The sequence below is a fragment of the Candida dubliniensis genome, chromosome 3 (assembly GCF_000026945.1).
Source record: "Candida dubliniensis CD36 chromosome 3, complete sequence".
Taxonomy (NCBI): domain Eukaryota; kingdom Fungi; phylum Ascomycota; class Pichiomycetes; order Serinales; family Debaryomycetaceae; genus Candida; species Candida dubliniensis.
In genome coordinates, this window is record NC_012862.1 from 1,286,109 (window position 1) to 1,302,312 (window position 16,204).

The window sequence follows — 16,204 nt, forward strand, 5'->3', positions numbered from 1 at the left end:
ACGAGGAAGGTAGGAAAGAAACAAGGTGGCAATTTTTTAAAAGACTTCACTAATTATATCAGATGCTTCTCTATATGTTTTCAATAATTCTATGCATTTTTCACGTTCAGCTTGAATAGTCTCATCTTCTTGTAATAATTCATCAAACATATTTTCATTATATAATTTCACCACCAATCTATTTTGAATTTCTTGTTTAATATGATTCACTAATAAACACATGATGGCTTTAGGTACTTGATCTTGAATGGTTTCTCTAACAATACAGAAATAAGAAATAATTAATCGTCTAATTAATTCACATTCCATTTGTTCACGTTCACTCAATTCATGGATCAATTCATCCGATTCAAATGAACTTACAGTGGAATCAGATAATGCTAATTTATTGCCAAATTCATCAGGTAAATTGGAATTAAAATTGTTAGTAGTAGTAGCATTAATTGGAGTAGTGGTGGAGGTATTATTGCTATTTATAAAAGTAGTATTAAATTGTAATGAAGTGGCTTCTTGTGGGGCAGGGAATTTGAATGGAGTTGGATTCAATTGGGCTTGAGTTTGTAAATGTTGTTGATGAACCACAGGATCTTTCCCAAGGAAATAATTCAAATAACTTGAAGAGGATTGTTGATGAAGATGACCATGATGATAATGTCCTGAAGTTGATTCTGATCTTACCGAATAAGTTCTTGTAGATGCTGCACGTCGACGATTTGATTTGGGTATTTCATCATCAACCGATTTGATATCAGCTTCAAGATCTTCAACCACTTCTTCCTCATTATTATTCATTTCTTGTTGATTTTCTTTATCTTCGTCTTCTTCATCATAATCATGATTTTTCTTATTTAAAATTCTTTCACTGGCTAATCTCAATCTACTAGACAGTTCCAATTCCTTTTGCTTTTGACGTTCGGCAACAACAATACTCATAGCTTTAGCAGCCCCCACAAAATTAGGATGATTGGTGTTAATATATGCCTTGTTGATTTCAATTAATGATTCAACATATTTAATAGTTGGTCCTAATCTTTCTCTCAATAAATCACTGACAACTTCAATTAATTTATTTTGTAAACGGGGATATCTACTCATTTCATTACCAATATCGGCTGAACAAACATTATGAACAATTTTCATCAATTCTTCATAAACCAATTCAACACATCTATGTGCTGGAGCTTCTAATAATTTAATTTGAGGTTTAACTAAAATGTCAAAAGCCAATTCTGGAACAAATAATGAAGGTCGAGGCCCAGTAGAATTTCTAATTGCCGTTCTGATGTCATGAATAGACAAATTATGGGTTGGATTAATTGATGCCAATTGAGAACCAAAAATTTCATTATAAATATAATAAATTCGGGCCCCACCACATAATTCTCTTGCAGCAGTTTCATTAACAGCTGTACCTTCAATAGATCCAACAAATGAATTAGCAAATTTTGTCATTAAAGTTAATACCATGGCTCCACGAGCTTCTTTGGAATCACCAAAACCAAACCCATCACCATAAGAAGCCAACTCATGTTCTGTTTGACCAATCAAAGTGTTTAATTTTGCCTTAATATCAGGTAATCTTTCTCTAATATGATTCATTAAAATCTTATTCAAAGTTTGGGCCAAATATTTTGTACCACATCTTTTAGCCATGGTTTTATAAGCTGGATGATTAGCGAAAAATTGTTGTTCATCAAATAAAGATTCATCTAAAGATTTATGTTCAGAAATATCTTGTTGTGAACGATTAACAATACCAATAAATCCTAATTTCAATGGATAAACATTCCCCTTCAAAATATCTAATGCATTAGTACCTTGATCCATTAAATCCAATTTTGTTAAAATCCCAATAGTTCTTTTCCCAGTAGGATCAACTTGTCTTCCCAATTTAAGAGATTCAGAATTGACCAAATCAACATTAGCAGGAGATACTGCCAATATAATACAATTTTGTTTGGAAATATATTCTAAAATTAAACTTCTAGTTTGTTTTTCAATATCAGTTGGTTGATCACCAATAGGAATCTTGGTTAAACCTGGCAAATCCACTAATGTTAAATTCAATACATTAGGTGAATAAATCTTGAGATTGATTGGTAATCTACTGATACCTTTATTTTGACCAGCAATTCTTAAAGTTTCATTCTCAATTTCTCTTCTAATATCATTGAAATTATAAAATCGTTTATTAGGGATATGTAAGAATTCACCCCATTCAGCAGATGGTTTCTTACCTCTAGTACTACCGTTCATTTTTCTCAAATGATCTTCCAAGTTGATCTCATCCAGTGAATCAGTATACTGCAGTTGTTGTTGTGGTGGTTGCTGTTGCTGCTGCAGTTGTTGAGCGGGGACTTTTGTAACAATAGGATCATCTTCACTAACATTAATCAATTGTAATACCAATGGTCTTCTAGTAACGATCCCAGTGCCTCGAGGTAAAAAGTCTTTACCAACAATATTTTCTAATACCGAAGATTTACCACAAGATTGAGATCCCACAACAGCTAAAATGGGTAAATCAATATCAGATACTTGAGTGGTAGTAACTATATCTTGTAGTTTATTGACTACTGGTATGAGATCTTGAAATGACATAACTTAACTGACAAAAAAAAAAAAAAAAAAGACAAAAACAACAACAAAAAAACCTGATGATGGGGTGGATAGGAAACAGGGATCAATGGAATAGTTATGTTCTGGATATATGAACAAATTTCAAGAGTATAAAAAAAAGTTGAAATTGTATAGAATTATATACAAAGAGAAAGAGAAATTAATTTGTTTTGTATTTTGAGGGTGGCCAATAAATTAGTTCAAAATTTTTTTTTTTTTGCTATTTCACCTCGCGGACACTCCCACCCACCAACACCAACAACACATATACACAAACACAACTCTTCTTAAATTTCAATACTATTTTCTTACAATTGCTATATATATATATATTGGGTAATATATCTTGTCTTGCTTTTCCGGAAATATGGATATTATAGTATACATAGGTATATATTTGAAATAATATTGACACCTATTAATACCTACAAGATCAGGTGTTTAGGCATTGTTGTTAGTTACTTCTTTGTTGATGTTCTTGTTTACGTTTTTAATTTTATTTTCTTTTCATGATTCAGTTTTTGACGCTAAATTTTGTCTCAAATTGATTTATAATTAACGCAACTAGATTGGGTTGGATTGAACTTAACAGATTAAAACACAGGAAAAAGAAGAAGAAGATTTATTCTACCAACTGTTTTAGGGTTGAATTATATGTAAATAAGCAACATAACGTAAAAGAGTAATGGAGAGGAGGTGAGCTAGTTTTTAAAAAGGATATTGACAGACAGATGGTGGAATTAAATCTGACGAAATCTGGCAGCACTAGCGGCCCTTTTTTTTTTATATTTATTACTTCATCGGTTTTAATTTCCGCGCGTCTTTTTTTTTTTTTTTTTCTTCTGGTGCGAAAGAAAATCGATTTGCAAGAAGTACACGTAAATCTTTCATTTTTTTGTTCACTTACACACGCCCCACACACACCCTAAGGTGAATTTTTCAACGCATTTTTTTTTTCGTAGAAAATAGAAACACCTTGTTCTTACAGTCAACCCTTACACTCTTCCTCCAAAAACCATCTACATAAAGAAACTAGTACCAAATGTGGAAACTTTTCATTACATTGGGAGTTATATTCTCCATATGTAGTGCCCAATTATTAGACACTGTTTCATTTGATTCCAATTGGGAGAATTTACATTATATACGTAATGTTGATCTTAGTAAAGGATTTGTTAAAGAAACCGATTTAATTGATATTAAAAATATAAATTCAAGACCTCAAGATGAATATTATTTTACCATTAATGATGGATTTGACAGTGTCAATGAATTGTCTATTTTTTCTGCTTTTTTAAATGACAATTTACTTGAAGTTAAAGTTGATGAAATTGTTGCCAATAAAGTATTTAAATTGAAATTACCAGTTCCAATTGCTCCTAATTCAAATGTTGAACTTAAAATCAATTATGTTTATATTGATACTTTAGTTCCTATTCCAACTAAGATTTCCATGGATACGGTTCAACAATTATTATTCAAGACTAATAAATTTCCATACTCACCTTATCTTACTAAAGAATATACTTTATCTCTTACTGGCATGTCAAAGGGACAAGAGATGGAATTACATATTGATGTCAATGCCACAGAGGGTGCACCTGATCTTAAACCAAGAGTTGATAACCAAACTTTGAAATATGGACCAATTGCAGAAGACATTCAAGCTTTTACATTACTGCCAATGGGATTAATGTACGATCACAATCGTCCATTAACAAAAGCTGTCAATTTAAACAGATCTATTTGGTTACCAGCATCTGATGTCAATAAGGTATCAATTGAAGAATATTATGAATTGACCCATATCGGGGCTGCCTTGGATTCAGGATTCTCTCGAATTGATTGGATGAAAGGTAGATACGAAGGAACTAGAAACCATTGGGCATTAAGTCACTTGGAACTCCCCTTGTTAGATAGAGACTTAGAAGGTTATTATTATACCGATAAAGTTGGGGTTGTTTCATCTCACAAAGTTATTAAAAATCATTTATTATTACTGCCAAGATATCCATTATTTGGTGGATGGAATTATAATTTCACTTTTGGTTGGTCAGAAGATTTATCAAGATTCCTTCATAAATTACATGATTCGTCTGATGAATATATCATCAAATTCCCAATATTGAATTCACTTAGAGATATTAGTTATGGCGATGTATATTTACAATTCTATTTACCAGAAAATGCCGAATTCCAAAATGTTTCATCTCCAATCCCATATGAATCAATTACTATTGATAATGAATTATCATATTTAGATGTTTCAAAAGGACATACAAAAGTCACTGTGCATTATAAAAATTTATTTGATGATTTACATAAATTGGATGTATTTGTCAAGTACAAATATACCAAAATCAACTTTGTTTATAAAATTGTCAGAATTTCTGGATTTGTCTTTATAGGATTGATTAGTTATTATTTGTTAGGATTACTTGATCTTTCTATTTAATAGAATATTGTTGTTTTAATAGATTCAATTGTTCTTGTCGTAATGCCATTTCCTCTTCATTAATTTTTGATTTATCCACTTGATGCATTGATGTTACTAAATACCTTCCATTGAAATTAACTCCATTCAATTCTTGAGCTGCTCTTTGTGCATTTACAATGTTGTTGTAAATTATAAAACAAGTCCCAGGTTGCGATGGGTTTATTCGAATTTGATTTATGTATCCATATTTACCGAAAAACTCATATAATGAGGAGTTTGATGTATTATAAGGTAAGTTCTTTACCAGTACTATAGGAAACTCATAAAATGACATTGTGAAATGGCCGTGGGTGTAACTATTTATGTTGATGGGAAAGAAATAAGAAAGAAAAAAACTATCAGTGCTTGTATATTTTCAGATTGGTATTATTTTTTTCTTTTTTTGTGTGCGTGTTAGTTTAGTCTTTGATAGTAGTGATATGATCACGTCTAGGCATTTTCTTATATGCAGCAAAGACAACACCTAGCAAAAGGAATATAAACAAATAGCTATAAACTGAAGTTGAAACTGGTGTGATTCCTTCAGTTTCTGGTGATGATGATGACGACTCCGCAACTACTTTTTGGTTGTCCTTTGATTTAGCAATGGCAGTTTTGACATCACTAATAACCACTGGTTTCAAAGGACTCGAGTCTTTGACTTCAACCGTACTTATTTTCTGTAAAGTATCAAACCCATCAACCAATTGTCCAAAAACTACATGATGGCCATCTAAATGTGGGGTACTATCACCATTCAAAATGAAAAATTGTCCACCATTAGTGTTGGGTCCAGCATTTGCCATAGATAATCTTCCTAATTTATTATGTTTTAAAATGAAATTTTCATCATTAAATCTATCGCCATAGATCAGTTTCCCACCTTGACCATCATAATCGCCTCCTTGTATAACAAAATTATTAATAATACGATGGAATTTACTATTTCTATAACCATGACCATCGTCTCCTCTATTGGCCAATTGATAGAAATTTTCAACGGTTTTGGGACATGTTTCTCCAAATAATGCAAGACTCAAATCACCCAATACTTCATCACCATGTTTAACTGTAAACACCACTTTATGAGTAGCTTGAGGGTCGCCTTCTAAATGTGATTGCTCTTCAACTGTTAATTTGAGGTCAGCTTCGGGGATGACCGATGATAATACCAAATTCACAAAGAATATAAGGGTTAGTAAAACGCTCGACATTTCAAGTGTTTTCTTTGGAGTTGGATTGAATAAAGAGGAAAAAAAAAAAAAAAGCAGGCGTTCACAACTTGAAAGAAAATCTTCAAAAAAAAAAAAACACCCTATCTTGAGTTGTTATTGAATTCAATTGTAAGGATTTAGTATTATTGTTGATTAAATTGTTTAAATTATTGCTAAAATTCCAAATTGTTGCATTTGATCACTTCTGGTACAGATCACGTGTGAGCAATGATTTTTTAATCGTCTTTGCGTGTGTGGAGAAAAAGTGAGTGTGAATGAGGTCAAAAAAATATGTAGAACGACAATGCAAGGTAGAAGAGAGAAAAAAAAAAAAAGCTAGTGGCGAACCATACTGTCAATCCTATAACAACATTCAAGCATAGCATATCTAACAATGAACGGTATTTCAGTAGACATCAATCATTTGAAAAAGGGGGAAGTGAATTTAGGTACTTCTATTATGGCAGTTACTTTTAAAGATGGAGTAATATTAGGTGCTGATTCACGTACTACAACTGGGTCATATATTGCCAATCGAGTCACTGATAAATTAACTCAAATTCATGATACTATATATTGTTGTCGTTCTGGATCAGCAGCAGATACTCAAGCAGTTGCTGATATGGTGAAATATTATTTACAAATTTATTCGTCGCAATTGCCTCCTGGTGAAACTCCAACAACTAATATTGCTGCTAATGTATTTCAAGAAATTTGTTATAATAATAAAGATAATTTAACTGCAGGAATAATTTGTGCTGGTTATGATAAAAAAAATGGTGGATCAGTTTATTCAATTCCAATAGGTGGATCAATTCATAAACAAAATTATGCCATTGCTGGTTCAGGATCATCATATATTTATGGTTGGTGTGATGAGAATTTCAAACCAAGTATGGAACAAGAAGAATGTGTTGAATTTGTAAAGACAGCTTTATCACAGGCAATTAAATGGGATGGTTCATCTGGTGGTCTTATTAGAATGGTTATTTTGACTAATAAGGGAGTAGAAAGACGAGTTGTATATTTGCATGAATAAATGCGTTTTATATTTGGTAGATAGAATAAGGAATGTATATCCGATAATCTGAGTCAATTTTATAATTACTTGGGCATAGTACTTAATCAATAGAGACTGCAGCGGATTTTCAAATTTTATCATCCACTTTTGATTGTTCTTTATTTTTGGATGCAATATTCGATAATTCTTTTTGCATTGTTGTATAATCAATTACATTGGAATAGTGTGTTCGACAACTACACTGCTGTACCCCCACCCCCTCTGTTCATCAAAAATGGAACTTGCTGTCACAGTCATATAATTACTGACTTGCAAACTAATTCTTTATTTCTTGTAGGAGCTGATTATACACATCCAATCTGATGCAAAGCTGGAACCAATCAACAATTGAGGAGATTCTTTCAGACATTATTAACATTGTTGCCGTTTATAAAAAACCAAGATAAGCAACATTTAGCGACTTTTTCTACAAAAGCATAAAAACAAAATGCTTTTACAATGATATTATTATTACTCATTATATTGAAATCGACAAAACAAAAATCCGATATTTATACCTAGTTTGGTAGTTGTCTCTTTTGTTTTGCCGTGTGGAGTTGAACAGCTTGTTGTGACATATAATTGTTTTAGGATTAAAGGATCTCTAGCATTCATAAATAGGGTTAATGTGATTAGAAAAGAAACAATGTATAATTGAATTAAACTGTGGTTAAAATCAAGTTTTGAGTGAACCGCATTCATAAACAGCTTATCTCTTTGGCTGTTTCCGTCTAAATGACGCAATCTCACTAACCTCACCTAAATAAGAATCTCGGTCCGTGGCAGACAGGTTAAAAAAAAAAGAAATTCATTGTAAAAAACAAACAACAAACTAGATAAGAATAAACTGGTAACTTTGATGAGAAGGAAAAGAACTATCAGCATATATATTAACCATCTTATAAATGAAGAATTTGATTAGATAATTATTCCGATAATTAAGGTTTTTCCTAATTCACCGTTGGAAAGTCCCCCGTCGAGAGAAAAAATAAAGTTATAAAAAATTGACTGGAACAGGAAAAATAAAAGTCCGACCGGCAATAATGTTTTTTTTTTTTCTTTTTTCTTGTCATTCCTCGAAGTTATTTAAAGTCATCAGTATTTCCTGTTAATATTAGATGCAAATATCTTTTTAGGGGAAAAAAAACAACACAACCAAACAAATAAAGTTCAAGAATCTCTATAAATCCAGCGAATGTCAACACCTTATAAGTTTTCAATAGATTCATAAAAAACAAAATGTTATCTACTACACAGTCAGTCACAGAACAGACTGAAGTCACGCTGAAAAAAGTAGAAGACGTTGAAATAGAGAATGACGAAGAAACTCCATATACAATATTCACCTCATACGACCGATTAGTATTAATAATAATTCTTTCATTAATTGGGTTCTGGAGCACGATATCAAGTCCAATTTATTTCCCAGCATTACCTACACTAACATCATATTTCCACACAACCTCATCAATCATGAATATATCTGTTGTGGCTTATTTAATTTTCCAAGGGATTGCTCCAACAATCTCTTCTAATCTAGCAGACACATTTGGAAGAAGACCAGTGATACTAGCGAGTATATTGGTATTTTGTGCCTCTTGTGTGGCCCTCTCACAAACAAATGTTTATTGGTTACTAGCGGTATTACGTTGCCTCCAAGCAGCAGGGATAGCTGCAGTAATTTCTATAAGTTCAGGGGTAGCAGGTGATGTATGCACAAGAGCTAATCGTGGTAGTATGGTAGGAGCAGTTTCTGGTTTACAATTAGTTGGTAATGGAATTGGTGGCTTAGTAGGTGCCGGCTTGATCAGTTCGTTTAATAGTTGGAGATCAATATTTATATTTTTAACTATTGGAGGTGGAGCTACATTTATACTTGCAATTTTCGTATTACCAGAGACCTCAAGAAAACTAGTGGGAAATGGATCAGTTGTTCCTAAAAACGTTTTAAACAAATCGCCGTATATTTATCTTCCACGTTTTAGGAAAAGAATGAATAATGATATAACTACAATAGTCCCAGCAACTGGATTTGATTTGTTAGGTCCAATGAAAATTTTTTTCCGAAAGAATGTCTTTTGCACACTTTTACCAGTGGGGATACATTTTGCAGCATGGACTATGGTTTTGACTTCGTTGTCGACAGAATTAGAGTCTAGATACCATTACAGCGTTATGCATGTAGGTTTGATTTATCTTCCTCAAGGTATTGCTTGTATCGTTGGATCTTTGGTAGTGGGGAAATCTATGGATTGGTATTACCGATACAGAAAGACAATATATGATAAACAAGTTGAAAGTTTACCATTAGACGAAAGACCACAATTCAATATTGTGGCTACTAGGCTAACTCTAGGTGTTGTTCCTGCCTTGCTAATGATCATTGGATTGGTAATATTTGGTTGGTGCATTCAATTTAAACGACATATAATATCAATTATAATATCTACTATCCTAGTATCGTTTTCTGCATCGGTTTTTATTGGTATTTGCACAACCATGTTGGTCGATTTATATCCTAATAACGGAAGTGGATCTACCAGTTGTCTTAATTTGATGAGATGTTGGTTAGCAGCATTAGGGGCAGGGGTTTTAGACAGTATGATAAAGGCAATGAATGTCGGGGGGACATACACAGTGATTGCCGGGTTTTGCATTCTATTTGATCTAGCATTGATTTATGTTTTACATAATGCTAATAAAAAGTTTAGCAATAATGGGACCACCACCATGTCCACAACCAAACAATAGTATTTCTGTTATTTTTTTTATAGAGCTTACATTTATGTATTTATTTCCATGATAATGACATGATTACAATTCTTTAGTAAAAGCCGCAAACAAAGGTATTGAATGAACTGGATTCTACGAAACTCATCATTAAACGATTGATAATTATAATAATTTAGTACAAAACAATGAAAACCTGCAAAGAATTAAAGTAAAAAAAAAAAAAAAAAAAAGAATGTGTGAAATGCAATACAGTTTTTATTTTTCTATTTTTTTCATTAACACCAAGCATTGTAGATTCTTTTGTAGAATGGCAAAGAAGCAATGTAAGCCTTTTCTTCAGCAACTTCTTGTTTGACCAAGTCCAAGTCCAATTCTCTTCTACCTGTGTCAATATCAATATCCTTGGCACGGATGTAAAGTTTCCAATTTCTAGTCCAGAGTTTATGACCAACGTAGAAAACAATAACAACAGGAACAGTCAAGTAAGCGCTGAAGAAAGCTTCAGCACTTGGTTTAGAATGCAATGGCCACACAGCAATCCAGAATTGTAAACAAAGAACAACAGTGTTCAAGAAAGCACCCCAAATAGCACCAACAACACCGACTTGAGAAGTGAAAACTAATTCACCAGTGTCTCTTCCTTGAGCAGCCAATGCTCTTCTGAATCTGATCAAACAAACATTAATTGACCCCCAGGTGAAAATGGAAGACAAACCAGATAGAGCCAACAACCAATTGAAAACTTCACCTTGTTTATCTGATGCAGCAAGGAAACATAATAAACCAACAATTAATTGAACAATAATACCAACTAATGGTCTACCTTGTTTATCAATGTAGCCAAATATTTTTGGAGCTTGGTTGGAGGCAGCCAAAGCAGCTAAAGTTCTTGAGGAACCATATACAGAGGAGTTACCAACAGACAAAACAGCAATCATAATAACAACATTCATAACTGATGGTAAACCTTTGATACCAGCATTTCTAATTGAAATGACAAATGGAGAAGCAGAAGCATCAGCAGAAGAACTACCCAATAATCTTTCATCGTTCCATGGGACCAATAATCCAACTAAAGTCAAACAGATGACATAGAACAAAGTGATTCTCCAGAATACTTGCTTACAAGCTTTTGGTAATGATTTTCTTGGGTTTTCAGTTTCAGCAGCAGCCAATCCACACAATTCAGTTCCGGCAAAGGCAAAGGCGGCATTCACAAACACCGTTATCACACCCTTAGCACCATTAGGGAATGGAGCGCCTTCAATATGCCAATTTTTACCTCCAATGTAACCACCTTTTGGACCGCCACCAGCACACAATACAATACCCAAAATGATGAAACCCAAGACAGCCAAAACTTTAACGGCACTAAATATAAATTCAGCTTCACCGTAACCACGAACACCGAAAAAGTTAATCGCAACAATCAAAACATAGAAAATAACCACGAACGCCGCCAGGTTTGTTTTGGCATCCCAGTATTTTATCGTCATTGCTGCAGCAACCAATTCCAAGGGCAACACCACTAGCCATTGCATAGCATAATTCCAAGCCATGGCAAAACCCCAACTTGGATCAATAAAACGACTATTGTATGTAACGAAAGCACCAGACACAGGGAAAGTAACAGCCAATTCCCCAAGGGACATAACTGTACAATAAATCATAGTTCCAATAAGTATATAAGCAATCAAAAGCCCAGCTGGACCCCCAGTATGTAAAGAAGAACCCGAACCAACGAAAAGACCAGTACCAATACTACCACCAATAGCAATCATTTGCAAATGTCTATTTTTCAATGAACGAGTCAATGGGGAGTTTGCAGTCATAATGGCAATTTTTTCTGCGTCTGACAAGTTAGGATCAATACCTAATTCTTCAGCATCAGCACGTCTGAAACCATCAATGAATTTGGCAAACCCTCTCTTTGGTGGGGCGTTATCTTGTTTGTCGAATGCATCAATATAGATTCCACCATCTTTTTCGGTGGATCCAGCAGCTTCTGTGGACCTAATGTAATCTAATTCCTTTTCTGGCATTGTTTAATTAGCTTGACAAAGAGAACAAGAAGAGAAAAAGAAAAAAAATAAAAAAACTAATAAAATGAATATCCAGAAGGAAAAACCTTTTTCAAATGAATTTGGGGATTGTTGTTGAGTTTATATATATACGGCTTAAGTCAATAAAGTATTCAATCAATATAGACTGTCTTCTTGTCATACTGCATACAAAATATAGCTTATCAGAATCGTGTTTATATTGTGAGTATTTTTTTGTTGCAGTGGATTTAATTTGTGGGAGTAACACAAAACCGAAAAAAAGACTTGGAAAAACAAAAAATTTGCAAAAACGCCGTGAGCTTTTTCAAACACGATACGTAATTGGGATTATCTATTATTGATAACAAGTTCTAGGTCTAATTTATTAATATAATCATACAAACTAAATATATACCCTTTCTGGATACTTTTTTTTTTTAATAATGCTGATACGATCCCATTTAGCTTACGAGTTTTACTAAAGAGTGGCTAGTAACAAAAATTATGAAATTGGTATTTGACTAAAGTGATCACCCACTTTATTTTATTTTAATCGTAAATAACTACAAGTTTGCTTGAGGAATCAATTACTATGTTCAAGGGTTTGTCGAATTGTATAGTATTTGAAAAGGGAGACACTATATTCCTCGGTACACACTGTAAAGCGACATGACCTAAAAGAAATCACCCACTTTTGTTTGCTCTTCCGAGAGTGTCTAAAATAAGATGCCAATAATTACTTACAAAGATAATTTACCTGGCCATTTTTGAATAATAGTATGATCACTGTAGAATTAAACTAAGTACGTGTCAATAACAATCTGTCTAGGCAAGCTCAGCTGATGATAAAAAAAAAGCTGAAAAAATCTACTGTCTTTAATAGTTTGACTTTCAGGAGATAAACATCATTAAGAGATACGTAATAGGGCATTTATAAACGAAGAGAATACCTAAGCCAAAATCAGCAAAATTGATAAACGTTTCTATTTCGACATAAACAATCTTCGACATATGCGTTGCAGCCATTAACAAACAATAACCTACACTATCTTATCTAAATTAGATCTTTAGTGTACTCAAAAAATGCCGCAACGACCAATCTGAACAATATAATCTCATCTGTGGCCCCAACAGATTCAACAGGTTTGTGATTCGTACAATATTTACGATCAATTGTTAGAAAAAAGAATTTTTTCACTTGTACCTTATCTTTGTTCAAAATTATTGATAAGAGTTCAACGGGTTCAAAAACTCGTTTGAATCTACAGCCGAAACAACAAAATGGACGTTGGTTATTTTCGTTTAATGTATTAAACAGCAAAACACACTTTTTTCAAGGAGGTTGTTGTCATTTTGTTTATTTATTGCTACTTGGAAATCCTATTACCCCATTCGCCACATTTACAATATTTTAGTATTGAAATAAATGACCCCAGATTTTTTGATTATCCTTTTATTTATTGGTGATGCTCAATGCAGGCGTAGATTTTTTGTTTTTTTCAAAACGCCGTCCGGCCACAAAATGTCCGCCCGCTGCATGGTACAATTATTTTTTTCTACCCCACAAACACATAAATAGAGTCTTTGAATATTAAGGAGAGCAGTTTTATCTTTGTTGGTCATTTAATAATTGTGAGTTAAGAGTTTGTAAAGAGTAACCAGACCAATCGACTTTTTATGCCTACAAACACTCGGTAAGTTCCAGTGGTGCGGTACTAAAAAAAAGACATTTCGTGTGGAAATTAATCTCCATCATCCAAGCCAAGACTATATTTTCAACTAATTCTTGGCGATGGCTAGTGAATTTCAATTAACGAAAGTTTCATTTCATTGCTACAGCTGGTTTCCTTCCAAAGGTTCATTTGTTTATTTGCTTTAGGCAAGTCTAAAAATTATAAAGTTTTATAAAATCGTCTATTGGGCTACTCTAGACCAGTTTTTGAAACTTTCATCACCATATTGAATAGCCTTTATCCAGTCATTGATCTTTAAAGCTATTTCTCCGGAGCTACCAGCAGAAACAGGAACTTTAATGTGTTCGCCTTGGAATTCAATGTTGTCAATTGGTGAGACAATAGCAGCGGTACCAGTACCGAAAGCTTCAACTAATTCACCTTTAGCAGCTCTTTCTTTAACTTCATGAATAGTCAATTTTCTTTCATTGACAGTCCAATCACTTGGTAATTTGCTTTTAGCCAATTCTAATGTTGAATCACGAGTGACACCTGGCAAGATCATACCATCCAATGGTGGAGTCACCAATTCTTTAGTACCATCAGCATTCTTAAATGCAAAGAACACATTCATAGCACCCACTTCGGTAATGTAACCTTCTTCACCAAATAACCACAAGTTTTGGGAATGGCCTCTCTTGGCAGCTTCCATTTGTGGTTCAATACAGGACACGTAATTGGCACCCAATTTATATGAACCAACACCCTTTGGCCAAGCTCTGACAGCGTAATCTGTGGCTTCCAAAGACACTGGTTTGAAACCACCACTGAAATATGGACCAACAGGCGAAGCAATAAGATATAATAATGCTTTGGTTGGTGCACTGACACCTAACCCAATTGAAGTACCAATTAAAGTTGGTCTTAAGTAAAGTGAATATCCGTAACCAGTTGGCACAAATCTTTCTTCAATCAACAAGAATTCATCAACTAACTTGAGAAATTCTTCACCATCAAATGTAGGCAAGGCAGCTCTTTTAGCTGATCTGTTCATTCTTTCCATATTTTTGTCGGGTCTAAATGTTCTGATTTTACCATTGCTATCACGGTATGCTTTTAAACCTTCAAACAATTCAAAAGAATAATGTAAAACACAAGTAGCTGGATCAAGGGAAAAGTTATGGTATGGTTTAATAGTTGGAATACCCCATCCTTTTTCAGCAGTCCATTCAACTTCTAAGATATGGTCAGTGAAAGATTTACCAAAAACTAATTCTTCCTTTGGTAAAGGTTCACTTGGATTGGTAGTTTTAGTGATTTCCAATTTACTGGCGTCTAATGGAGCTGACATTTCTATTAGCAATTATTGTTTATTATACAAGAATGACAAAAAAAAAATGAATGCTGTAATGAATAAATGAAAAAAAAAAAAAAGATATTAACACACTGTAATCCAAAAGTGACCTGCTTATGTTGAATAGTTTTTATATTTTTCAAAGAACCCGAAAAATTTTTCTCCCTTTTTTTTCCCCTTTTCTGTGACTCAAAAATTAAACCCAGAATCAGGAAAAAACTTAGAATACACCCTAAATTCAAGAGATAGATAGAAAGACATTCTTTGTGATATAATTGGGAATAAGAGTATAAGCGTAGCTAGTAAAAGCACACCGGTACCGGAATCTTGTTTATTTGAACGATAGAATTAGTCACAATTTACTATGTAAATCAACCGATAAAACAATATGTCGTAGCAATTTTTAAGCCGATGCGGGAGGAAATTCCGGCTATAGACGCACCACCTGACTGTTCTGACAATTGATGATTCCTGACACGACCTTATCTACTGTTTTGCGATATGAAGTTGCATCTATGATAATTTCAGATTAGCATAGTGGGAGAGTTCAAATATGTATTGAACGAATAGATCAGTCACTCCAATCTAATGCAATATCTTGGCTTTGAGTTCTGAGAATTGGTTGATTGTTTTGAAATGGAAACAGTTTTCTGATTTAGCAGAGATTTGAACAAACCCGAAAGTTAAATCAATTCTTTTAAAAGCATTCTTTTGAATAGATCAAGTTATGAATTTACTAACTTTTTATCAAGTAAAACTTAACTTGCTCAGAATTTCTACACTATCTTGGATTTATGATTTGAATTTTCAGCTGGTTCACAATCAAAATAGACACACTGTTCAATATTATTCCTTGATTTGAGGTATTTTTATTTTTAATTCCGTTTTAGGAAGTATTTGCAGCAAACGTTTTTGAAATGACATAATGCAAAATAAAATTTGCAATATCTCTATAGTTGTCTATTTACTTATATTTCCGATCATAATTAGTGGGGACAAGGGCCAAAAAATTTGAAATTTCCGAGTTTGCTGC

At 33.3% G+C, this 16,204-nt stretch overlaps 8 protein-coding genes across 8 annotated transcripts; 3 read left to right on the forward strand and 5 right to left on the reverse strand. All coding sequences in view use genetic code 12, as the record gives it.

Moving 5' to 3' along the window:
* Positions 1-36: 36 nt before the first annotated feature.
* Positions 37-2,601, reverse strand: CD36_85490 (dynamin-related protein, putative; the record flags this gene model as incomplete). Its single annotated transcript, XM_002419408.1, has 1 exon — positions 37-2,601. The coding sequence occupies one exon, from the start codon at positions 2,599-2,601 to the stop codon at positions 37-39; it is 2,565 nt and encodes an 854-aa protein (XP_002419453.1).
* Positions 2,602-3,661: 1,060 nt separating this feature from the next.
* Positions 3,662-5,074, forward strand: CD36_85500 (dolichyl-diphosphooligosaccharide-protein glycosyltransferase subunit precursor, putative; the record flags this gene model as incomplete). The annotated part of the gene is made up of 1 exon (XM_002419409.1): positions 3,662-5,074. The coding sequence occupies one exon, from the start codon at positions 3,662-3,664 to the stop codon at positions 5,072-5,074; it is 1,413 nt and encodes a 470-aa protein (XP_002419454.1).
* On the reverse strand, positions 5,067-5,390 carry CD36_85510 (pre-mRNA branch site protein, putative; the record flags this gene model as incomplete). The annotated part of the gene is made up of 1 exon (XM_002419410.1): positions 5,067-5,390. The coding sequence occupies one exon, from the start codon at positions 5,388-5,390 to the stop codon at positions 5,067-5,069; it is 324 nt and encodes a 107-aa protein (XP_002419455.1).
* Positions 5,391-5,514: 124 nt separating this feature from the next.
* On the reverse strand, positions 5,515-6,309 carry CD36_85520 (cyclophilin, putative; the record flags this gene model as incomplete). Its single annotated transcript, XM_002419411.1, has 1 exon — positions 5,515-6,309. One exon carries the CDS (start codon positions 6,307-6,309, stop codon positions 5,515-5,517), a length of 795 nt encoding a protein of 264 aa, XP_002419456.1.
* Positions 6,310-6,703: 394 nt separating this feature from the next.
* On the forward strand, positions 6,704-7,348 carry CD36_85530 (proteasome subunit, putative; the record flags this gene model as incomplete). Its single annotated transcript, XM_002419412.1, has 1 exon — positions 6,704-7,348. The coding sequence occupies one exon, from the start codon at positions 6,704-6,706 to the stop codon at positions 7,346-7,348; it is 645 nt and encodes a 214-aa protein (XP_002419457.1).
* Positions 7,349-8,608: 1,260 nt separating this feature from the next.
* CD36_85540 (multidrug transporter of the major facilitator superfamily, putative) lies at positions 8,609-10,120 on the forward strand (the record flags this gene model as incomplete). The annotated part of the gene is made up of 1 exon (XM_002419413.1): positions 8,609-10,120. One exon carries the CDS (start codon positions 8,609-8,611, stop codon positions 10,118-10,120), a length of 1,512 nt encoding a protein of 503 aa, XP_002419458.1.
* A 257-nt stretch (positions 10,121-10,377) lies between these two features.
* CD36_85550 (amino acid transporter, putative) lies at positions 10,378-11,661 on the reverse strand (the record flags this gene model as incomplete). The annotated part of the gene is made up of 1 exon (XM_002419414.1): positions 10,378-11,661. The coding sequence occupies one exon, from the start codon at positions 11,659-11,661 to the stop codon at positions 10,378-10,380; it is 1,284 nt and encodes a 427-aa protein (XP_002419459.1).
* A 2,397-nt stretch (positions 11,662-14,058) lies between these two features.
* On the reverse strand, positions 14,059-15,168 carry CD36_85560 (branched-chain-amino-acid aminotransferase, cytosolic, putative; the record flags this gene model as incomplete). Its single annotated transcript, XM_002419415.1, has 1 exon — positions 14,059-15,168. One exon carries the CDS (start codon positions 15,166-15,168, stop codon positions 14,059-14,061), a length of 1,110 nt encoding a protein of 369 aa, XP_002419460.1.
* Between the last annotated feature and the right edge of the window lie 1,036 nt (positions 15,169-16,204).